Source organism: Pseudophryne corroboree, chromosome 5 (genome assembly GCF_028390025.1).
Source record: "Pseudophryne corroboree isolate aPseCor3 chromosome 5, aPseCor3.hap2, whole genome shotgun sequence".
Taxonomy (NCBI): domain Eukaryota; kingdom Metazoa; phylum Chordata; class Amphibia; order Anura; family Myobatrachidae; genus Pseudophryne; species Pseudophryne corroboree.
The window spans coordinates 560424669-560450482 of record NC_086448.1 but is presented as its reverse complement, the minus strand read 5'-3'; the positions used below and the strand labels follow the sequence as shown (position 1 = coordinate 560450482).

Here is a 25814-nt window from a genome sequence, read left to right as displayed (position 1 = left end):
TTTGCAGGAGCCAGCGCGCTCTTCCTCCCGTTCTGGGAGCTTTGGTACATCCCCATGGTACTAATATGGACCCCAGCATCCTCTAGGACGTAAGAGAAAATAGGATTTTAATCACCTACCGGTAAATCCTTTTCTCGTAGTCCGTAGAGGATGCTGGGTGCCCACCCAGCGCTTCTTTATCCTGCAGTAGTTCCTGCTTTCTTTACTGTTTCAGCTGTTGCCAAGTTTTCCGGCATGTTGGCCGGATTTGCCTTGTTGTGTGAGCTGGTATGAATCTCGCCACTATCTGTGTATTTCCTTCTCTCGAAGTATGTTGTCTCCTTGGGCACAGTTTCTACACTGAGTCTGGTAGCAGGGGCATAGAGGGAGGAGCCAGCCCACACTGTTAAACTCTTAAAGTGCCAATGGCTCCTGGTGAACCCGTCTATACCCCATGGTACTAATATGGACTCCACCATCCTCTATGGACTATGAGAAAAGGATTTACCAGTAGGTAATTATAATCCTATTTTTATCTACTCATTTGCTTAGGTAGGGCCAGACATTTATATAGTTGATTTGGTTAAAACCGTGCTTATGAAAGCTAGTGGTAATGGGGGGTACACACAGAGAGATCCGTGTTTAAAATCTAAGCAATCTGACTAGATTGCTTATATCTTAAGCACGGATCTGTTGTGTGTATGCCCCCCAACGATGGTGATGCATCGCTATCGCCGGTGCTAGATTGAGCCTGCATGCATGCTCAATCTAGCTGGTCGCTCCCTTCAGCGCTGTGTGAAGTGAGCGGCCCCCCCGTTGTCATCCCCCCTCGCTCAGCACATTGCACTGTGCTGAGCGGGGGGAGAGAGGTGTGTTGAGCGGTCTGTGTTAAGATCGCTCAGCACACATCTCTTCCGTCAGTACTGGCCTTAAGTTTATACCTGCTGATCAAGACCCTTTTTTGTGCTGATAGTTTCCATGCCTGAGGCCATTCAGTTAATCCTTCATGCCAATTCAGATTACAAAATCCTTTGTTTCTAAAACTGGGTACACACTGGGAGATATATCAGCCATTTGGACTATATACGGGGTCGGTGGGTGTGTGCAAATCATGTCTATGAATGACTCCTTCCACAGATATTACGCGTCGGCTATGCAGCACAGCCAATGGCCCATAGATCGGCGGGTCTGGCTGTGTGTGTACGGACAAATTCAAATACCCACCCAGCTGGATGACAAGACAGACACATTGAGCTGTCGTTCGGTAAGTGTATATGCTGACCTGTGTGTACCCAGCTTATAGAAGAGTTTCTGGCGTTGCAGGGTTTCAAAAGATCTATATCCCTGACCAGCCTTGGTTTAGAATATGCTGCAGCTTCTTCAGAGCTTGGTTTAGAAGCAGAAATTGATGGAAATCTTTGAAAAAACAAAAAATGTAAACTCTTATAAAGAGTAATCAGAGCAAATAGAGTAGGATCTTCTGTTCTGAAGACCACACAAGAAGAGGTAGGGTGTGTCTGGGTCATAAAGTACTGAATGAAAAAATGCTACAGGAGTGGCAGAATCTGGACAAGTGCTGATGTCTCTCTAGGGTAGAATGTATGTGGCCTAGTGACTAAAGTAGAAACAGCTGCTGCAGCAGCATTGATTATTAGAACTACTATTCTGCTGGAAGATGAAGCCATCAAGAATACAATAGATAAAAGACGGGAGGCGGTCGTTAGGTCGACAAGCATTAGGTAGACATACATTGGGTCGACCACTGAAGGTCAACATGCATTAAGTCGACATGCAAAAGGGTCGACATGAGTTTTTCCCCATTTTTTTTCATTTGTTCACCTTTTTCATACTTAACGATCCACGTGGACTACAATTGGGAACGGTAACTTGTGCCGAGTACAGCGGTAGCAGAGCGAGGGGACGCGGTGCACTTTACGAAGAAAACACACCAAAAACAGTCAAAAAACTCCTGTCCACCTTTTTCATGTTGACCCTTTTCACATCGACCCAATGCATGACGACCTAATGAACCACACTCAAAAAAGACAGAGGGTTGTTTTAAGAAATTACATACATCTACAGTAACTACACTCAAATCATCCGTTTATAAGGATCCTCGGTTATGGCCCCCATACATCACTGATATATTGGGAATCGGAGGTCTGTCTGAGGGAAGTGATCGTCACATTAGCGCTGTGACCTAGCAGGCACTGTTGCAACCACTGTTAAGTCACTGTCCACAGGACGAATGTACATATGGCCAATGTGTACATGACTCAACATTTCGTAACCAAACACAATCAAAGTGGTGGGAATGAATGCAGTAGGTATGGCCTTGTAAGTGGCTGATAGCTTACACATGGTAACACATAATACACACCATACTTTTTTCAACACCCACTGCTGTATAAATATTCCATGTGGAGAACATATCATGAAAAGTGGCAGAATACTTGTTTACATGTTTTAATAAGCAACACATTTTGAACAATACGCATTTCAGACTAGGGAGTCAAAAAAGAAAACAGGAATACAATCCAAGTAAGAGGTCAAATGAAACACAGTCTCAGTAGGTTGTTAATGGTGAAAAACATCCTCCTGTTGAACAGAACATTGCAGCTTTATGAAGCATCTAATTTCCAAGATGTTTTGTGTGTCTTCCTTGTGCTATAAGTTTCCCTGTCTCCTTATTAACCAAATCTACTGTAGCAAAAGCCAAAGTTCTTCCTTGCTTCAAAACCTGAGCAGTAATGAGTACTGATTCCCCTATTTTAGCAGCATTCATGTACCTTTAAAAGCAGAAAAATAACAGATTATTAAATGGCAATAACATGTATATACAATAGTAAAAATGTAACTTAATGTAGGAGAAAGGGTTACAGATAAAAAGGCTGGGGTAAGGAAGAACATAGGGCCAATAATAAAAAATAATAATGAAAGCCACATATTTACTGTCCTAGATGGAGAAATAGACCGCATGGTGTTAATTTTTATGCGCAGCATTGGAAGACGTAATAAAAATCTGGTAATGGATGAGAGCAAATGACAATTGACTATTTGCTCCCAAACACTGGAAAACAAACAAAACCTGTCGTACAGACAAATTGGTTAAATGCAACTTTAACTAACTTGTATGAACAACTGTTTTTGTCCGTTTTGTAGTGGGAGCAAATGGTCGATTGTCATTTGCTCTCATCCATTACCAGATTTCCTTTCCAACCAGCTAGACCTGGCAGATTATCTGCCAAATAATTGTATAGTGTGTACCTACAGATGTAGCCACCTTTATCTTGACCGATTCTCCGCCTAGACGGGCGTTTAGTCACGCTAAGGGGATAGCTTAGCTTGCCGAGTTTAATCACAGGCAGGCGCGTTGAGGCGATTCTAGATACTCCGCATGCATTACACATTTCCATCACTAGGTGGCTAATGCTCCACTAATCCAGTACTTTCGATCGTATAGCGGCGGATTGATCTACAGCTCTGGCAAATGGTCAGTGACGACTGTAATGTTAATAGATGGTGACCAATGGTCAGACGGTGAGAGTTCTCAATATAAATTAATAGTTTATACAGACACAAACGAACATGTTAAAAAACTTGTGTATGCAGACGCAAGATTGTGTATGGAGACGCAACTAATTGTGTAAAAGAAAGTATGTACAATGCATAAACACCGTGCTTTTGAAATACATGTACAGTATGAGCGTAAGAGTTCCCGTGACATTCACTTTATTATAATATTTTTCTTTGTTATACCTTCAATGGAAGGGTGCACACAGGTTTCACATAAATCTTCCCTTGTAACCTGAGCGGAACTCCCTACTGCATGAACTGTGCAGGCTCCCAGGGGGAAGGGGAAAGTGGGATGGGGGTAGGGCGAGGCAGTGGAAAATACCGCGTTCAAAGAACGGGCCAATGCTGAAGGAGCGTCAGAATCCCCTAGTTAAAATACACAGGGTTGATAGGGATAAGCGAGGTCTATGCACATAACGATACACCAGACCCCATCGCATCACAAAGTGACAAAATGTCCGAGGCACATGAACCCCCGCCTTGTAGCATTATTAGCATAGACCTTGCTTAACCCTATCGCCCCTGTGTATTTAGCTAGGGGATTCCGACGCTCCTTCAGCACTGCCCCCATAGCCTGCAAAACCTATGCCGTCACTCGCTCCATAGCGGAGTGCTGACACAAGGTGGATGTTCATGTGCCTTGGACATTTTGTCACTTTGTGATGCGATGGGGTCTGGGGTATCGTTAAGTGCATAGACCTCGCTTATCCCTATCGACCCTGTGTATTATAGCTAGGGGATTCTGACGCTCCTTCAGCATTGCCCCATGACCTACAAAATCTGTGCTGTTACTTGCTTCATAGCCGAGGGCCTCCATGGGGTAAGGAGTCACAGGCGGTAGCCATTTCAATTGAGTTTGCCCTGCTATAGAATTGAATGTATACCATATGGTGCATAGAACCTTAACACTATAACCGCTCCTGCAGCTATGCCCTGGTTTATGTGAATAACTCCCTCCATGTCTACTGCATGAACTGTGCAGGCTCCCAGGGGGGAAGGGCGATGGGCTAGCGGGAGGCAGTGGAAAATACAGTGCTTTTGAAATGTAAGTACTGTATGAGTCCGAGTCTCCAGTATGTTCTTCTAGTGTACTAATTAGCACAAACAGCTTGTAACGTACAGTGGCAAGTTTAATCTTTCTATGTATAATGGAGAGATAAAAGCTCCTCAGTAAGTTCCTGGATGCCAAATCACCGTACATAGTATCTCTGTACAGTATGTTCTATTAGGGTACTAATTAGCTGTTCGTGCTAATTAGTACTCTAGTAGAAAATACTATACAGAGATACTAAGGACGGTGATTTGGCATCCAGGAACTTACTGAGGAGCTTTTATCTCTCTCCATTATACATAGAAAGATTAAAACTTGCCGCTGTACGTTACAAGCTGTTCGTGCTAATTAGTACCCTAATAGAACATGTTGTACAGAGATACTAAGTACGGTGATTTGGCTGTTCGTGCTAATTAGTACACTAGAAGAACATACTGTACAGAGATACTAAGGACGGTGATTTGGCATCTAGGAACTTACCGAGGAGCTTTTATCTCTCCATTATACATAGAAAGATTAAACTTGCCACTGTACGTTACAAGCTGTTTGTGCTAATTACCGTCCTTAGTATCTCTGTACTCTGTGTTCTACTAGTGTACTAATTAGCACGAACAGCTTGTAACGTACAGTGGCATGTTTAATCTTTTTATGTATAATGGAGAGAGAGAAAAGCTCCTCTGTAAGTTCCTAGATGCCAAATCACCATCCTTAGTATCTCTGTACAGTATGTTCTACTAGTGTACTAATTAGCACGAACAGCTTGTAAGGTACAGTGGTAAGTTTAATCATTCTATGAATAATGGAGAGAGATAAAAGCTCCTCAGTAAGTTCCTGGATGCCGAATCACCGTACTTAGCATCTCTGTACAGTATGTTCTATAAGGGTACTAATTAGCTGTTCGTGCTAATTAGTACACTAATAGAAAATACTATACAGAGATACTAAGGACGGTGATTTGGCATCCAGGAACTTACTGAGGAGCTTTTATCTCTCTCCATTAATTAGTACACTAGTAGAAAATACTATACATAGTAACTAAGGACGGTGATTTGACATCCAGGAACTTACTGAGCTTTTATCTTTCTCCATTATACATAGAAAGATTAAACTTGCCACTGTACGTTACAAGCTGTTCGTGCTAATTAGTACACTAGTAGAACATAGAGTACAGAGATACTAAGGACGGTAATTTGGCATCCAGGAACTTAGGGAGGAGCTTTTATTTCTCTCCATTATACTTAGAAAGATTACAATGGAGAGATTAAAGCTCCTCCCTAAGTTCGTGGATGCCAAATCACTGTACTTAGTATCTCTGTACAGTATGTTATACTAGTGTACTAATTAGCACGAACAGCTTGTAACGTACAGTGGCAAGTTTAATCTTTCTATATATAATATAGAGATAAAAGCTCCTCCCTAAGTTCCTGGTTGCCAAATCACCGTCCTTAGTATCTCTGCATAGTATTTTCTATTAGGTTACTAATTAGCATGAACAGCTAATTAGTACCCTAATAGAACATACTGTACAGAGATACTAAGTACGGTGATTTGGCATCCAGGAACTTACTGAGGAGCTTTTATCTCTCTCCATTATACATAGAAAGATTAAACTTGCCGCTGTACGTTACAAGCTGTTCGTGCTAATTAGTACCCTAATAGAACATACTGTACAGAGATACTAAGTAGGATGATTTGGCATTCAGTTAAAAGCTGTTCGTGCTAATTAGTACCCTAATAGAAAATACTATACAGAGATACTAAGGACGGTGATTTGGCATCTAGGAACTTAGGGAGCAGCTTTTATCTCTCCATTATACATAGAAAGATTAAAGCTCCTCCCTAAGTTCGTGGATGCCAAATCACCATCCTTAGTATCTCTGTACAGTATGTTCTATTAGTGTACTAATTAGCACGAACAGCTTGTAACGTACAGTGGCAAGTGTAATTTTTCTAAGTATAATGGAGAGAGATAAAAACTCCTCCCTATGTTCCTGGATGTCAAATTACCATGCTTAGCATTTCTGTACAGTATTTCCTATCTAGCCAGAAACCCTGCATCCTGTGCAAGCTAGGCGGACAACAGGAGGGGACCCGAAACACGGTTGCTTCCCGTTTCCCTTTCCAGTGTCACATAAACTAGTGGTTGGTCTGCCCCGAAAGCCAAGAGTCTCCTCTTTTGTATGGTACCAGTCCTGAGTCTTTGGGACACCTAGAACCAGAGATATCAGTACGCAAAGTGGACCCATTTTCCCATAGACTATAATGGGCCCGTTAATTCAGACCCACCATGGGTTCTGACGCTTGCCATGAGCCTTGTGGGGGTCACAGAAACTTGGGGTTGGTACCCTCCGGTAGCTAATTGTCTCCCCTTCCATACCAACCTAGTGATGAAGGCTCCCACCTCCCACGCGGAGTCCCAAAAATTTTTTTTATATGTTCCCGTGACATTCACTTTATTATTATTTTTTTCTTTGTTATACATTAAACTCCCTCCCTGTCTACTGCATGTACTTTGCAGGCTCCCAGGGGGGGAGGGGAAATTGGGATGGTGGTAGGGCGAGGCAGTGGAAAATACTGTGTTCAAAGAAAAGGCATAATCAAAACCATGGGGAACTTTGCGGTGTATCGTTATGTGCATTGACCTCGCTTATCCCTATCACCCCTGTGTATTTTAGCTAGGGGATTCTGACGCTCCTTCAGGATTGCCCCGTAGCCTGCAAAATCTTTGCTGTTACTTGCTCCATAGCCGAGTGCCTCCATGGAGCTAGAAGTCACAGGCGGTAGCCATTTTAATTGAGTCTGCCCTGCTATAGTATTGTATGTGTACCGTACGTGGCATAGAACCTTGACAGTAGAAACTCTCCTGCAGCTTTGCCCTGCTTTATGTAAAACTTGTGTTTTGTCAGTTTGCTATGCGATCGAGCCCGGTGTAACGTAATGTGCATAGACCTCGCTTATCTCTATCGCCCCTGTGTATTTTGGCTAGGGGATTGTGACACTCCTTCAGCATTGCCCCGTAGCCTGCAAAACTTATACCATCTCTCACTCCATATCCGAGCGCTGCCTGCCACATGGTGGGGGTTCAGGGGCAGTGGCCATTTTGCCAGTGTGCTATGCGATCGAGTCCAGTGTACCGTAATGTGCATAGACCTCACTTATTCCTATCGCCTCTGTGTATTTTAGCTAGGGGATTGTGACGCTCCTTCAGCATTGCACCATAGCCTGCAAAATCTGGACTGTTACTTGCTCTGTAGCCTATGGCCTCCATGGGGCAAGGAGTCATAGGTGGTAGCCATTTCTATTGAGTCTACCCTGCTACAGAATTGTATGTGTACTATACGGTGTGTAGCTTTGCCCTGGTTTATGTGAATAAAAATAATAATAAAGTGTCTGGAAAAAACTAACATGCATTCGTACTTTAGGAATCGAACCCGGGACTCTGAGTATAGGAAGCGGAACACTTCACCACTTCGCCGCAGACAGATGAATAAATCCATTGGTTTTGATTATGCTGTAATGGCTACGGGATTAGGATGCTAACATACTGTACAAAATTCCTAAACTCAAGAGGCAATACTGAACTTCTAACACGTCCATTTGCGACAGTGTACACTACTGGTTTTATGTTGTTTTGTCTGCGGGACTTGGACGCTCACATATTCATAAAGTACTGTAGATGGATCATATACTGTATGCTGTACTATTTGCATCTGTACCGTATATACTGTATTAAATAATGCAGCATAATGAGTATTTACTGTATTAAATAATGCAGCGTAATGAGACGCCTTAGTAAAGTAGTCCTTATTATATATTTCAGTATTGTATTTTACGGAAGACCACACGCATGCGCAGTGGTGATTGTAAAAAGCGACATCTGGTGGATGATCACAGGTATTTCATGTAAAGGTAACGCCAAACGCTCTCCGTGCGATTAGGTACGCCTCTCTGTGACTAGGCGCGCCTCCCTACACCCGGGACGCTGCGTATGCTCGATCGGGACAAACGCCTTAGCCAGTCAAGATAAAGGTGGCTGCATCTGTAGCTTTAGGCTGGGAACACCCCAGACATGTCGGTGGACCCACCATTGCGCTGACAGAGTGGCTGATTCGGGTTAAGTATACACTCTTACTGATCGGCCGCTAGATGTGTGGGCATTTGAATTTGCCCATCCAACTGTGATGTCAAACCCTGTAGCAAGTGTACGGGCAGTCAGCGGACCGCCCATACAAACAGCCAGTTGCGCCGATACATCTTTAGATATATTGGCCATGCTGCACAGCCACTGCGATATGTCTGTGAACGATGACGCTCACAGGACATATCAGGTGCACACACCCGCCGACAGGCTCGCGATATATCGGCTGTTCGCTCAAATGACTGGTATATCGCCTAGTGTGTACCCATCTTAACTCACTCTGCACGTTACATTGCCTGAGCTGCAGTGCCCAGGTGCAAAGTTACTAGCTGGTTTTTTTGCTTTACTCCCAACTCAGAATCCAGACCGTTGCCCGAACTATAGTCAGTTATCTACCTATTTTACGGCTTTCAACTGCTGCTAAACACAAAGCAGGACACAGTACAACTGGCAGCTTTCATTAATGCAAATGAATGTGTACCTTCTGGATAAGCCCAATGGAAGCAATTAACACAGCGCTCGCTGAATATAGTGAGTGGGAGAATGGTTAGGTCACAAATATCATAGAGACGGTTATAGGAGCATGTGTTTCGAAGGATGATATTTGTTTAATAGAAGCTAACATTCTAGGGAGGGAAGTCAATTCAAAGCGATGTGCCACCAGACATTGTGACGATACCCAATGCACAGATCGGCTATTTACAGTAGGGCTGATAAACTTGCAGTGTCAGCTGGATGACGGAAGGAAACGAATGTGTGAAGAACGTGCCCATAGCAACCAGCTTCTAGCTATCATTAATCTAGTACATTATGCAAAATAAGTAAAAATAGGATTTTAATACCTACCGGTAAATCCTTTTCTCCTAGTCCGTAGAGGATGCTGGGGACTCCAAAAGGACCATGGGGTATAGACAGGATCCGCAGGAGACATGGGCACTTTAAGACTTTGAATGGGCATGAACTGGCTCCTTCCTCTATGCCCCTCCTCCAGACCTCAGTTATAGGAACTGTGTCCAGGGAGACGGACATTTCGAGGAAAAGGATTTTTGTTAACTAAAAGGCGAGATACATACCAGCTCACACCACAACACACCGTACAACATGGCTTTTAAGAAATAACAGTTAACAGCATGAACCAAAACCAGCAACAGGCTGAACATGGCTGAACATAACCAAAACACAACCTCTGTGTAACAAAAGCAATAACTATCAACACGTGCTGCAAATACAGTCCACACAGTGACGGGCGCCCAGCATCCTCTACGGACTAGGAGAAAAGGATTTACCGGTAGGTATTAAAATCCTATTTTCTCATACGTCCTCTAGGATGCTGGGAACTCCAAAAGGACCATGGGGTTTATTCCAAAGCTCCAGACCGGGCGGGAGAGTGCGGACAACTCTGCAGCACCGATTGAGCAAACATGAGGTCCTCCTCAGCCAGGGTATCAAACTTGGAGAACTTAGCAAAAGTGTTTGAACCCGACCAAGTAGCTGCTCAGCAAAGTTGAAGCGCCGAGACCCCTCGGGCAGCCGCCCAAGATGAGCCCACCTTCCTGGTAGAATGGGCCTTCACCGACTTCGGTAACGGCAATCCAGCCGTAGAATGAGCATGTCGAATCGTATTACAGATCCAGCGGGCAACAGTCTGCTTAGAAGCAGGAGCCCCGATTTTGTTGGGAGCATAATTGTTGACGAGTTCTCATTTCCGCTCTATCCACATGGAAGATCAAATAAGGGCTCTTGTGAGACAAGGCCGCTAATTCCGACACCCGCCTTGCGGATGCCAAAGCCAAAAGCATGATCACTTTCCAGGTGAGAAATTTTAACTCAACCTTTCGCAAAAGGTTCAAACCAGTGTGACATAAGAAATTGCAACACCGCGTCAAGGTCCCATGGTGCCACAAACAGAGGTTGGATATGCAGCACTCCCTACACGAAAGTCTGAACCTCTGGAAGGGCGGCCAACTCTTTTTGAAAGAAGATAGATAAGGCCGAAATCTGCACTTTAATGGAGCCTAATTTTAGGCCCGCATCCACACCTGCCTGCAATAAATGGAGAAAACGACCAAGCTGAAGTTCTTTCGTAGGAGCCTTCTTGGATTCACACCAAGACACATACTTTCTCCAAATACGGTGATAAAGCTAGAAAGGACGTTACGGCGAAGCATTAAGCAGAGTGGGGATGACTTCCCCGGGAATACCTTTTCGAGCTAGGATTTGGCGGTCAACCGCCACGCCGTCAAACGCAACCACGGTAAGTCCTGGAACACGCACGGCCCTTGCAGTAACAGATCCCTCTCAGAGGAAGAGGCCAGGGATCTCCTATGAGTAATTCCTGAAGATCCGGATACCAGGCCCTCTGTGGCCAATTTGGAACAATGAGTATCGCCTGAACCCTTGTTCCTCTTATGATCCTTATCACTTTTGGAATGAGTGGAAGTGGAGGGAACACATATACCGACTAAAACACCCATGGAGTTACCAGGGCGTCCACTGCACTGGCTTGAGGGTCCCTCGACCTGGAACAATATCTCTGAAGCTTCTTGTTGAGGCGAGACGCCATCATGTCTATTTGACATGCAAAGACCTCTTTATGAAGACCCCACTCTCCTGGATGGAGATCGTGTCTGCTGAGGAAGTCTGCTTCCCAGTTGTCAACGCCCGGAATGAAGACCGCTTACATGTTTTTCCGCCCAGCGGAGAACTTTTGTGGCCTCCGCCATCGCCGCTCTTTGTTCCACCCTGGCGGTTTATGGGGGTAATTCCAAGTTGATCGCAGCAGGAATTTGGTTAGCAGTTGGGCAAAACCATGTGCACTGCAGGGGAGGCAGATATAACATGTGCAGAGAGAGTTAGATTTGGGTGTGGTGTGTTCAATCTGCAATCTAAATTGCAGTGTAAAAATAAAGCAGCCAGTATTTACCCTGCACAGAAACAAAATAACCCACCCAAATCTAACTCTCTCTGCACATGTTATATCTGCCTCCCCTGCAGTGCACATGGTTTTGCCCAACTGCGATCAACTTGGAATTACCCCCTATGTACGCCACTGCTGTTATGTTGTCTGACTGAATCAGGACAGGCAGACCGCGAAGGTGTTCCGCTTGTAGAAGGCCATTGTAGATGGCTCTTAATTCCAGAACGTTTATGTGCAGACAAGCTTCCTGGCTTGACCATTTTCCCTGGAATTTTTTTTCCCTGTGTGACTGCTCCCCAGCCCCGTAGGCTTGCATCCGTGGTCACCAGGACCCAATCCTGGACCCCGAACCTGTGTCCCTCTTGGAGGTGAGAACTTTGAAGCCACCACAGGAGAGATATTCTGGTCCTGGAAGATAGGCTTATTTTCCGGTGCATGTGCAGGTGAGACCCGGACCACTTGTCCAACAGGTCCCACTGAAACACCCGGGCATGGCACCTGCCAAACGGAATGGCTTCGTAGGCTGCAACCATCTTCCCCAGCACCCAAGTGCATTGATGAATCGACACCCTTGGCAGTTTCAGAATCTCCTTGACCATGTTCTGGATTTCCAGACCTTTTTCCACTGGGAGAAACACTCTCTGCAGTTCCGTGTCCAGGATCATGCCCAAGAAAGACAGCTGTGTTGTCGGAATCAACTGTGACTTTGGCAAATTTAGGATCCAACCATGTTGTTGCAGAACTGTCAGGGAGAGCGCAACGTTTCTTAGCAACTGCTCCTTTGATCTCGCCTTTATCAGGAGATCGTCTAAGTACGGGATAATTGTGACACCCTGCTTGCGTAGGAGCACCATCATTTCCGCCATTATTTTGGTGAAAATCCTCGGAGCCGTGGAAAGACCAAACGGCAACGTCTGAAACTGGTAATGACAATCCTGAACAGCAAACCTCAGGAAAGCTTGATGTGGAGGATATATTGGGACATGTAAGTAGGCATCTTTGATGTCGACTGATGCCATAAAATCCCCCCCTTCCAGACTGGAGATCACTGCTCGAAGAGATTCCATCTTGAACTTGAACCTTTTCAAATATAGATTGAGGGATTTTAGGTTCAGGATCGGTCTGACCGAGCCATCCGGCTTTGGGACGACGAACAGGCTCGAATAAAACCCTTCTCCCCGTAGTGATGGGGGTACCGTGACAATGACACGCTGTTGACACAGCTTTTGTATCGCAGCGCACACTACTTCCCTTTCTGGCTGAGAAACTGGCAAGGCTGATTTGAAAAATTTATGGGGGGGGGGGGGGGGGGACGTCTTGAAACTCCAGTTTGTACCCTTGGGACACTATTTCTAACACCCAAGTATCCAGGCCTGAGTGAAACCAGACCTGACTGAAGAGTCTGAGACGTGCCCCCACCGGTACGGACTCCTGTAGAGGAGCCCCAGTGTCATGCGGTGGACTTGGCAGAAGCCGGGGAGGACTTCTGCTCCTGGGATCTGCCACAGCAGGCAACCTTTTTCCCCTCCCTCTACATTTAGAGGCAAGGAAGGACGACCCTCTTCCTTTTTTGTATTTATTGGGCCGAAAGGACTGCATCTGATAGTGAGGCGTCTTTTTTTGTTGTGCAGGGACATAAGGAAGAAATGATGACTTACCCGCGGTAGCCGTAGATACCAGATCAGCGAGGCCGTCACCAAATAAGACACCACCCTTATAAGGGAGAGCCGAGTCGGCATCAGCATTCCATTGATGAATCCACAGTGCTCTCCTGGCCGAGATTGCCATGGCATTGGCCCTTGATCCCAAGAGGCCAACATCCCTTGCCGCATCCTTTAGATAAGCTGCAGCGTCCCTGATATAACCGAGAGTCAAAAGAATGCTATCCCTATCCAGGGTATCCATGTCAGATGCCAAGTTATCTGCCCACTTTCCAATAGCGCTACTCACCCATGCCGACGCAACGGCAGGTCTGAGCAGCGCACCCGTAGTGACATAAATGGACTTTAAGGTAGTTTCCTGCTTACGATCCGCAGGGTCCTTTAGGGCAGCCGTGTCAGGAGATGGAAGTGCCACCTTTTTGGACAGCCGTGACAGAGCCTTGTCCACATTGGGGGATGACTCCCACTTTTCCCTGTCCTCAGAGGGGAATGGATATGCCATTAGAATTCTTTTGGGAATCTGCCACCTTTTGTCAGGAGATTCCCAAGCTTTTTCAAAAAGAGTGTTCAGCTCATGAGAGGGGGGAAACGTCACCTCAGGTTTTTTACCCTTATACAAACAGACCCTTGTATCAGGAATAGTAGGGACTTCTGTAATATGTAATACGTCTTTAATTGCCACAATCATGTACTGTTGGTGCCTCGGATCAAGATCCTACTCTACACCCCCAATGTCATTCCCTGTGGATCCCAGTGTACCCCACAGCAGAACGTTCATTTATTTCAGTAATTCAACTTAAAAGGTCAAACTAATATATTATATAGACTCATTACATGCAAAGTGAGATATTTCAAGCCTTTACTTGTTATAATTTTGATGATTGTGGTTTACAGCTTAAGAAAACCCCAAATCCAAAATCTCAGAAAATTAGATTACATAAAATTAATAAAAAAAGGATTTTAAAATCAGAAATGTTGGCCCTCTGAAAAGTAAAATCATGCATATGTACTCAGTACTTGGTTTGGGCCCCTTTTGCATGAATTACTGCCTTAATGCGGCATGGCATGGATTCTATCAGCCTGTGGCACTGCTGAGGTGTTATGGAAGACCAGGATGCTTCAATAGGGGCCATCAGCTCTTCTGCATTGTTCGGTCTCTTGTCTCATCTTTCTCTTAGCAATGCCCCATAGATTCTCTATGGGGTTCAGGTCAGGCGAGTTTGCTGGGCAATCCAGCACAGTAATCCCACGTCAAAGGGTTTGGTACCTTTGGCAGTGTGGGCATGTGCCAAGTCCTGCTGGAAAATGAAGTCAGCATCTCCATAAAGCTCGTCTGCTGAAGGAAGCATGAAGTGCTCTAAAATGTCCTGGTAGATGGCTGTGTTGACTCTGGACTTAATAAAGCACATTGGACCAACATCAGCAGATGACATGGCTCCCCAAATCAACACAGACTATGGAAATTTCACACTGGAATTCAAGCATCTTGGATTGTGTGCCTCTCCATTCTTCCTCCATACTCTGGGACCTTGGTTTTCAATGAGATACCTTGGTTAGGCCAAGTAAGACGCTTCTGACGTTGTATGTTGTTCAGGATCGGCTTGACAAGAGGAATACGACATTTGAAGCCCATGTCCAGGATTCGTCTGTGTGTGGTGGCTCTTGATACACTAACTCCAGCCTCAGTCCACTCCTTGTGAAGCACCCCCACACTTTTGAATGGTCTTTTTCCTGACAATCCTCTCCAGACTGCGGTCATCCCTGCTGCTTGTGCACCTTTTTCTTCCACACTTTTCCCTTCCACTTAACTTTCTATTAATGTGCTTTGATACAGCACTTTGAGAACATCCAACTTCTTTTGCAATTTCCTTTTGAGGCTTTCCCTCCTTGTGGAGGGTGTCAATGATGGTTTTCTGCACAACTGTCAGGTCAGCAGTCTTGCCCATGATTGTAAATTGTACTGAACCAGACTGAGAGACCATTTAAAGGCTTAGGAACCCTTTGCAGGTGGTTTGGATTAATTAGCTGATTAGTGTGTGACACTTTGGCCCTCATTCCGAGTTGTTCGCTCGCAAGCTGCTTTTAGCAGCATTGCACACGCTAAGCCGCCGCCTACTGGGAGTGAATCTTAGCTTAGCAAAATTGCGAACGAAAGATTCTCAAAATTGCGAATAGAAATTTCTTTGCAGTTTCTGAGTAGCTCGAGACTTACTCTGCCACTGCGATCAGTTCAGTCAGTTTCGTTCCTGGTTTGACGTCACAAACACACCCAGCGTTCGCCCAAACTCTCCCCCGTTTCTCCAGCCACTCCCGCGTTTTTCCCAGAAACGGCAGCGTTTTTTCACACACCCATAAAACGTCCAGTTTCCGCCAGGAAACACCCACTTCCTGTCAATCACACTACGATCACCAGAACGAAGAAAAAACCTTGTAATGCCGTGAGTAAAATACCAAACTTCTTAGCAAATTTACTTGGCGCAGCCGCAGTGCGAACATTGCGCAGTTTGTGGAAAATCGCTGCGATGCGATGAAAAAGAACGAGCGAACAACTCGGAATGAGGGCCTTTGAGCATACAATTTTGAGCATTTTCACAATATTCTAATTTTCTGAGATTTGGGGTTTTCTTAAGCTGTAAACGCTGTAAACCACAATCATCAAAATTATAACAAATAAAGGCTTGAAATATCTCACTTTGCATGTAATGAGTCTATATAATATATTAGTTTCACCTTTTAAGTTGAATTACTGAAAAAAAATTAACGTTTCCACGATATTCTAATTTTCTGAGTTTCACCTGTATTTTAATGGCATCTCTACCTGCAACTGAAGAGGTGTAACTGGGGTATAAGTGTGATCCCACATAGCAAACGTTCGTGTCAAGCCAACTACAAGTTATGCAGACTTGGGCAGTGAAAATACAACCGTTTCCAGGCGTAACTTTTGCAAATAATATAAGACAGGTGCAAGCTTGTCCCGATAATGATGATTATTATGATGAGGAAACAAAGTGTACACATAAGGGGGTACACTATGAGCAGCGGTAATTTAGCACTACAAATTTTCGCTGGGGGCTAGCCAATTCACCTTGATAAATGGCACTTATGGAGGGGTTATGCTTGGGGTGCACAATGTTAGCAGCCCTCGGAGCTGCAATAACACATGGGATTGGGAACTTATCCCGGATCCCATGTTTTATCACTATCCTTTATCAGGCGTTAAAAACAGCCTATTATTAGACAGGTCGATAATCGCACTATCAGCCTGAATTAAGATGATCGCAGCTAATTGAATATCCCTAGTAGTGGGCAAGATCCACAAAATCAGCATACATGTGTGTATATATAAATGGTTCCGTGTACGCAGTCTGGGAGCAACAAATGCTCGTGTATGCAGTCTGGGAGCAACTCTACATCAGTACCACATGAAAATGTACAAATTCCATTACTGTTCTAATGGCTAACGAATCACTAAAGTCTACCAATGCTGACTGCACAGTCTTTCCCTAAAAAGTAACCAGCACATTCTGTGCTAGTGAACTAGATAGGCACCATAACTAACTGACATTGCTTGTCACCACATATATGTGCAGAATTAGAATGCGAAAAAATATCCTTACGTAATATTCATGTCCACGCTCACTCCAGGAGCGCCTCTCTCTGTATTCAACAGAGCAACTGTGGACACCATATCAACCAAAGTAGCAGTAAGGCCTCCGTGTAATGTACCGCCACGGTTTGTGTGCTCTTCATCCACTTTCAGTTCACAAATGATCTTCCCGGGAGTTGCAGATACAAGTTGTAACTGGAAAAAAATCATAACATTCACTTTTAGTCTTTTTACTTCCAGTAACACCTTGGGACCATCAACTTACCAAAAGGATTACATATGTTTTACCGGCAGATAGGATGCCAGCTGTCAATATACCGACAGCGGCATCCTGCCTGTCAGAATGCCGGGCTATTCCCACTTGTGGACACCCACAAATGGGAAGAGCCCTGGTGTGCCTGGATTCCGGCTTTCGGCACTGTTGGCATCGGTATCCTGACTGCCAAGATACCGTCACCCAGCATTTTAACTGCAACCCTCCCAAAAGATACTGTACTTTCCATTTTTCCTGTATCTCTGATTTAAGGTAGCAAATATTGTACAACTGGTACACCTGTACTTAAGGTCCATACACACGAAGCGATATAGCTGAGCGATTTTTACTATATAGTCAAAATCGGTCAGAAAGGTAGTGCATATCGCTCCGTGTATACACAGCCAGCGATAGCGATGCGCGTCCCCGCCAGGTCGCTATCGCTGCTAAAAATAGACTGTGCAGGCAAGTCAGTTTTGGCTAGGTCGCTGGAAAACAAAAAGCATCCCCTTGCTTAAATGAGTTAGCCAAAATCGCCCATAGCCAAAATCACTTGCACACTTAAGGCCCATACACACTGGGCGATTTTGAGCTGAAAGCAGCTCACTTTTGGTGTGTTGAGCTGCTTTCTGCTCAAAGCCGCCCAGTGTGTATGCCCTAGCGATGAGCGCTGATGCGCACACCCGCTTCATCGCAGCCGTTCATCTGCTGGTATTACCAGTAGATGAACGGCGGGGTGAGCGGCTTTCCATAGCGTCCTGCTATGGAAAGCCAATCACCCCCGCCGACATCGCTGGGCAGGGGAGAAAATAGCTCAGTGTGTATGCACTGAGCGATGTTCAGCCCAGCGATGTCAGCGATCATCGCTGTGCATTCACGCTGGGCAAAAACGGTCAGTGTATATGCAGCTTTAGTCAAAATCACTGGAAAAGTTAGTCAATATCTCCTACTGCCAGTTCAAGGGAAAACGCTCAGTCAAAATCTCTCATAGTTAAAATCTCTCCGTGTGTATGCACCTTTAGATTTGCATGGGTTTTGTTTCTGTGCAGGGTAAATACTGGCTACTTTATTTTTACACTGCAATTTAGATTTCAGTTTGAACACACCCCACCCAAATCTAATCACTCGTGATGTTGGACGCATCAGTTTGATTTTATATGCACTGATGTATGCTGTTGTGTACCGTTACTCTTTGTACAGTATGTTTGATGCTTTTTTTTTTTTCACTTTGATTTTGTAACAATTTATGTCTGTATTTTCTTGAATAAACACAGATTATACAAAAAATATCTAATCTCTCTCTGCACATGTTATATCTGCCCCACCGGCACTGCACATGCTTTTGCTCATAGTGTGCTTTTTTGGTTTGCTAAAAAACATGAAGAAAGCCCTAGGTATTATTAGGAACATCACTAAGACAGAGGTTCCTAAACGCGGTCCTCAAGGCACCCCAACAGTCCAGGGTTTAAGTATATCCATGGCTCAGCACAGATGGTTAAATCAAACTGACTAAGGTGCTTATTAAGTCACCTGTGGCTAAGCATGGATACATTAAAAACCAGGACCATTGGGGTGCTTTGAGGACCACGTTTGGGAACCTCTGCACTAAGATCATTCTAGATTCCTACTTCTCACTACCAGAGGGTTTTTCATTAGGCTTGGAAGCATATGCACTACAGCAATGATGACTCTTATTATTTCAGTGACTGCTAAAGCTGGTTAAACAAAATTTCTCATCGTACACAAGCAGTACAAGCATCTACATACTGTGTCCTTTACCCATCACTAAATAAATAAAATATATGAGAAAAAGAACACTTAATTCGCTACAGTAAAATAAGCCACATTTTTTAATTGCTATCTTTCAAAGCACTTCATTGCTCCCCTACTCCCTACATCTTGGACCTCACCTCAGTTCATGCTCCCCCTCAACCCTCTCTTCATCCATCAGCCTTGCCTCTGTGTTGATTTCCTTCTCCCTCTCTTGCATTCAGGATTTCTCCAGCATTGCTCCCCTCCTCTGGTACTCTCTCCCCTGCCCTATCAGACTATCAGCTTATACGACTCCAAACGCTCCCTTAAATCACGCCTTTTCCTCAAAGCCAACAGTGCTCTTCACCGTCAGCTGATTTCTCCGCACTCCCACCTCGTTCTATCCCGTTGGACCCCATATCTGTTGGCTCTCACGAGCAGGGCCTTCTTCCCTTTTGTTCTCTCCCTGCACTATTCATATCCTCAGTGTTCTCCCTCTCATGGTTCTTGTCAACGGTCTTTTTTTCTGCGGTCACTGGGTCATTGAGTGATTATTACGGTCAATCACAAAAAAATTTATTTCACTGTTAAGTCTATCCCCTTATACTTTTAGTGTACTTTTTTTTAAGTGAGGCGTTTTCAATGTAATTGTTTCTCTCTATGGTGTTACAAATACTAATGAGTATATTCAATTGAAGGCGGATCCTCTCCGATGGAGAGGATCCAACACGTCACTATCCAATAGCGGGCCGTTTCCGCCCATTTCACCTCCCATTCCAACCATTCATTTCCGCCCTTTCTTATGGGCAAAAATGAATGGTCGACACAGCGACGGGGTTTAAAACACATGGATGAGCAGAGATTCCGCTCATCCATGTATTTTTAGACTTGTTGGAATTTCCAACAGGGCGGAAGAACGGCACTTCAATTGAATATTGAAGTGTCGGAAAGTTCCGATTATTGGCGGAAAGTGCCGTCTTTCCGCCCTGTCGGAGCTTCCAACTGTGATTGAATACTCCCCTTAGTGGTGCCTTGTAAATAAAGTTCAATAAAAATATTTCAAACCCAAATTGGTTATTGCCTCTGTCCATATACCCCATTATAGGCCTGTCCACACCCAAAGGTCTTCCAAATTATGTTACCAATGATATTCTTAAGTGAAGAAAGCCATAGTTGTTATACAAGGTCAACTAGAAACTGATTTCCATTGACCTTAAGCAAGCATTACATGTAGCTTTTAACATTGACCCAGCAGATGCGAGCTGAAAGCAATCAGATCCTGAGCATAAGACCAGTCATATTTGATCAGGAACTCCTAAAAAACTGTGATCCAGTTGTTTGGTAAGGATCTGTGTATTCAGGATCTCAATGTTGCCACAGATCCAGTCAGTTGCTATGTGTGGTCATCTTCAAAGATCTAGCAATGAGTGATGTGTCCAGTACTGTTAAGCTAGGTACACACTATACAGGGGTCAAGCAGTGATTTTTCTGCCACTGGAAGGTGCCAATATTCTGTGCTAAACATTAAGCAATTTTTTCAAGTTTTAGATTTTCTACCACTCACACTGAATAAACCATAGGGCAGATTATTGAGAATGTACACACACTGTACATGATTGGGACCTTTTGAACGATATTTTCTGTGAAGGGTGTCCAATCGGATTATTGAAGCAAATGCTTTCTATCCGTTTTTGACCAGTTTTATTAGTGCTAGGCCAAAACGCTCATCTTCACACTACTCATCGCCCGATTATGGGCAAATCGGTCCAATAATTGTAAAGTGTGTACCTAGCTTTAGATCACACTTATACCCCTTTCACACCGCAGCTTATACCCGGTATTTTGCCGTTTTAACTGGCTTCCTAAACGGGTCAAGCTGCGATGTGAAAGGGTCCCCTTCAATTTACCGTTTTCAAAATACCGGTATTTTGAAACGGTAAAAAAGCAGGGTTTTACCCGTTTCAGTCCCATTTCACTGTGCAGTGTGAAAGGGTCTGAAACGGTATTTGCAAGCCCCAGAAGATGATAGGCTGTCTCCATGTGTGATGTCACCAGCCACAACCAGGAAACAGCTTGGAAAACACAGGAGACACATGAGAGAGTGGCTTTATAAACGTTTAAATGTGAAAAACACGGAGAAAAATGGCGTGGGGTCCCCCCTCCAAAGCATAACCAGCCTCGGGCTCTTCGAGCTGGTCCTGGTTCTAAAAATGCGGGGAAAAAATTGACAGGGGATCCCCCGTATTTTTAAAACCAGCACCGGGCTCTGCGCCTGGTGCTGGTGCAAAAAATACGGGGGACAAAACGAGTAGGGGTCCCCCGTATTTTTCACACCAGCATCGGGCTCCACTAGCTGGACAGATAATGCCACAGCCGGGGGTCACTTTTATGCCGTGCCCTGCGGCCGTGGCATTAAATATCCAACTAGTCACCCCTGGCCGGGGTACCCTGGGGGAGTGGGGACCCCTTCAATCAAGGGGTCCCCCCCCCCCAGCCACCCAAGGGCCAGGGGTGAAGCCCGAGGCTGTCCCCCCCCCATCCAATGGGCTGCGGATGGGGGGGCTGATAGCCTTGTCAAAATTTAAAGAATATTGTTTTTTACAGTAGTACTACAAGTCCCAGCAAGCCTCCCCCGCAAGCTGGTACTTGGAGAACCACAAGTACCAGCATGCGGGAGAAAAACGGGCCCGCTGGTACCTGTAGTACTACTGGGAAAAAAATACCCAAATAAAAACAGGACACACACACCGTCGACAGTAAAACTTTATTTCATACGTCGACACACACATACTTACCTATGTTCACACGCCGACATCGGTCCTCTTCTCCATGTAGAATCCACGGATACCTGAAAAGAAAAGATCAATATACTCACCTCAGCCATGGTCCAGAGATAAATCCACGTACTTGGCAAAAAAACAAAGCGAACACCCGCTCCATGCCGGACTGAAAGGGGTCCCATGCTGACACATGGGACACCTTTCCACGAATGAGACCTGTCAGTGACAGCTGTCACAGAAAGGTCTCTAAGCCAATCAGGAAGCGCAACTTCGTTGCGCTCACCTGATTGGCTGTGCGCTGTCTGTACTGTGACAGCACATCGCAAAGCCGCTCCATTACTTTCAATGGTGGGAACTTAGCGGCTAGCGGTAAGGTCACCCGCCGGTCAGCGGCTGACCGGCGGGTGACCCCACCGCTACCCGCAAAGTTCCCACCATTGAAAGTAATGGAGCGGCTTTGCGATGTGCTGTCACAGTACAGACAGCGCCCAGCCAATCAGGTGAGCGCCACGGAAGTAGCGCTTCCTGATTGGCTGAAGGGACTTCAGTGACAGGAGTCACGTGATGTCCCGGCATTCGGGGAGAGGGGTCTCATATGTTAGCATGGGACCCCTTTCGGTCCACAGGTCCGGGTGTTCGTTTTCTTTTTTTGCCAAGTCCGTGGATTTATCTCTGGACCATGGCTGAGGTGAGTATATTGAACTTTTATTTTCAGGTACCCCTGGATTCTACATGGAGAAGAGGACCGATGTCGGCGTGTGAACATAGGTAAGTATGTGTGTGTCGGCAGTGTGTAATAAAGTTTTACTGTCGACGGTGTCTGTGTCCTGTTTTTATTTGGGTATTTTTTTTCCATTAGAACTACAGGTACCAGCGGGCCAGTTTTTCTCCCGCATGCTGGTACTTGTGGTTCTCCAAGTACCAGCTTGCGGGGGAGGCTTGCTGGGACTTGTAGTACTACTGGAAAAAACAATATCTTTTCATTTACAACAAAGGCTATCAGCCCCCCCATCCGCAGCCCATTGGATGGGGGGGGACAGCCTCGGGCTTCACCCCTGGCCCTTGGGTGGCTGGGGGGGGGGGACCCCTTGATTGAAGGGGTCCCCACTCCCCCAGGGTACCCCGGCCAGGGGTGACTAGTTGGATATTTAATGCCACGGCCGCAGGGCACGGCATAAAAGTGACCCCCGGCTGTGGCATTATCTGTCCAGCTAGTGGAGCCAGATGCTGGTGTGAAAAATATGGGGGACCCTACTCGTTTTGTCCCCCGTATTTTTTGCACCAGCACCAGGCGCAGAGCCCGGTGCTGGTTTTAAAAATACGGGGGATCCCCTGTCAATTTCCCCCCCGCATTTTTAGAACCAGGACCAGCTCGAAGAGCCCGAGGCTGGTTATGCTTTGGAGGGGGGACCCCACGCCATTTTTTTCCGTGTTTTTAACCATTCCATCTTTAAAAAAAAATAATATTTTTAAAAAATATATAAATAATACTTGTGCCTCCAAAAAAGACAAACCAAGTACCTAATCCCATCTAATAAAAATAGATATGCTTCAAGCTGCTGGGTTCCATCGTACGACTATCCAAATTATTAATAATGAATTAATTAGTGATTAATAATAATGTGTGGGCCAGAAAAGTCCATTTATAATGACAACCACTGTTTTCTATGGGTGAAACGGGTTCAGTGTGAAAGGTACCAAAACGGGAATGAAATGGTAATTTACTGGTTACAACATGAGATGTGAAAGGGGTTTAACTGCTCAGACCCGTTTTAAGAACCGTTTCAAATACCATTTCAAAAGCAGGTTTTGCGATGTGAAAGCAGCAATATACATACTAGGGTATTCAATTATCCGCAAATTCGCGGCAATTTTTCGGCCAAAATTTTTTCGCGCCAATCGGGCGAAAATTGCCACGAAAATGCTCCGTTTTTCTACCTATTTAATTCCAAACGGGTTTCACCTGAAAATTCTTGCAGTGAAAAGTGCAGGTGAAAATGGGGAAATCAGCCTGTACCCCAAAAAATGCTAAACGAACATAGGAAAACAGAAGAGAAGTGTATTAGAGATCACATTAGAGCGTTTTTGGGGACTTAAATTGTGTGAAATGGCTGTTATATGCATTTTTTTAAAAATGCAAAAAAATGATAGAAAGCAAGTTTTTTTTGAGCAAAATAAATGCTCTCATTAAATTTGGGGTACATGAAAATGGGTATAAGTATATATTTGGGTCATTTTAGGGTACTTTAAAAAAAAAGTGGAAACAGACCGATTACTCCCATCTGCACGCCTAAAAACACCTGTCCCACTCATAAAGCACCCCAATATACCTGTCCCATACCTTGAACCCCAATTTCCATCACTTTGTACTTTTTCACCCCAAAAATGACATGTCATTATTGGCCAATTAAAAATAATTAAAAACCTCAACGTGCCTAATTAGTCTTAAGGGGGGTGTCCCAGGAGTTCTGTACCATATCCAAACATTTTTACCTTAAAATAGTGACTTTTCCCAACTTTTCATCTGCTTCAGAGTAGGTGAAGTGAAATTAGTGAAAAAATAAGAATTTACTCACCGGTAATTCTATTTCTCGTAGTCCGTAGTGGATGCTGGGGACTCCGTAAGGACCATGGGGAATAGACGGCTCCGCAGGAGACTGGGCACATCTAAAGAAAGATTTAGGTCTATCTGGTGTGCACTGGCTCCTCCCCCTATGACCCTCCTCCAAGCCTCAGTTAGGACACTGTGCCCGGAAGAGCTGACACAATAAGGAAGGATTTTGAATCCCGGGTAAGACTCATACCAGCCACACCAATCACACCGTATAACTCGTGATAGGAACCCCGGTTAACAGTATGATAACAACGGAGCCTCTGAACAGATGGCTCGCAATAACAACCCGATTTGTGTAACAATAACTATTTACAAGTATTGCAGACAATCCGCACTTGGGATGGGCGCCCAGCATCCACTACGGACTACGAGAAATAGAATTACCGGTGAGTAAATTCTTATTTTCTCTGACGTCCTAGTGGATGCTGGGGACTCCGTAAGGACCATGGGGATTATACCAAAGCTCCCAAACGGGCGGGAGAGTGCGGATGACTCTGCAGCACCGAAAGAGAGAACTCCAGGTCCTCCTCAGCCAGGGTATCAAATTTGTAGAATTTTGCAAACGTGTTTGCCCCTGACCAAGTAGCAGCTCGGCAAAGTTGTAAAGCCGAGACCCCTCGGGCAGCCGCCCAAGATGAGCCCACCTTCCTTGTGGAATGGGCTTTTACAGATTTAGGCTGCGGTAGTCCCACCGCAGAATGCGCCAGCGGAATAGTGCTACAAATCCAGCGCGCGATAGTCTGCTTAGAAGCAGGAGCACCCAGTTTGTTGGGTGCATACAGGATAAACAGTGAGTCAGTTTTCTGGACTCCAGCCGTCCTGGAACCATAAATTTTCAGGGCCCTGACTACGTCCAGTAACTTGGAATCCTCCAAGTTCCTAGTAGCCGCAGGCACCACAATAGGCTGGTTCAAGTGAAACGCTGATACCACCTTCGGGAGAAACTGAGGACGAGTCCTTAACTCTGCCCTATCCATATGGAAAATCAGATAAGGGCTTTTATAGGACAAAGCCGCCAATTCTGACACACGCCTGGCCGAAGCCAGAGCCAACAGCATGACCACTTTCCACGTGAGATATTTCAAATCCACAGTCTTAAGTGGTTCAAACCAATGTGATTTCAGGAACTCCAAAACCACATTGAGATCCCAAGGTGCCACTGGGGGCACAAAAGGAGGCTGAATACGCAGAACTCCTTTGACAAAAGTCTGAACTTCAGGCAGTGAAGCCAGTTCTTTCTGGAAGAAAATCGACAGGGCCGAAATCTGGACCTTAATGGACCCCTGCTTGCAGGAATCGACCCAGTTGAAATTCCTCCGTTGGGGCCTTCCTGGCCTCACACCAAGCAACATATTTCCGCCAAATGCGGTGATAATGTTTTGCGGTGACATCCTTCCTGGCTTTGATCAGGGTAGGGATGACTTCCTCCGGAATGCCCTTTTCCTTCAGGATCCGGTGTTCAACCGCCATGCCGTCAAACGTAGCC

General features: G+C 45.2%; 1 protein-coding gene across 2 annotated transcripts in view; it reads right to left on the bottom strand.

Annotated features, from left to right (window-relative positions):
• Positions 1-2429: 2429 nt before the first annotated feature.
• ACOT13 (acyl-CoA thioesterase 13) overlaps positions 2430-25814 on the bottom strand; it is a 32784-nt gene continuing 9399 nt past the window's right edge. For both annotated transcript variants that reach the window (XM_063923272.1, XM_063923271.1), the window contains exons 2-3: positions 16940-17124; positions 2430-2768 (exon numbers count right to left, since the gene is read on the bottom strand). In XM_063923272.1, the coding sequence (XP_063779342.1) occupies positions 2612-2768; positions 16940-17124 (342 nt within the window). In that variant the 3' untranslated portion in view covers positions 2430-2611. The remainder of the gene's footprint in view (positions 2769-16939; positions 17125-25814) is intronic.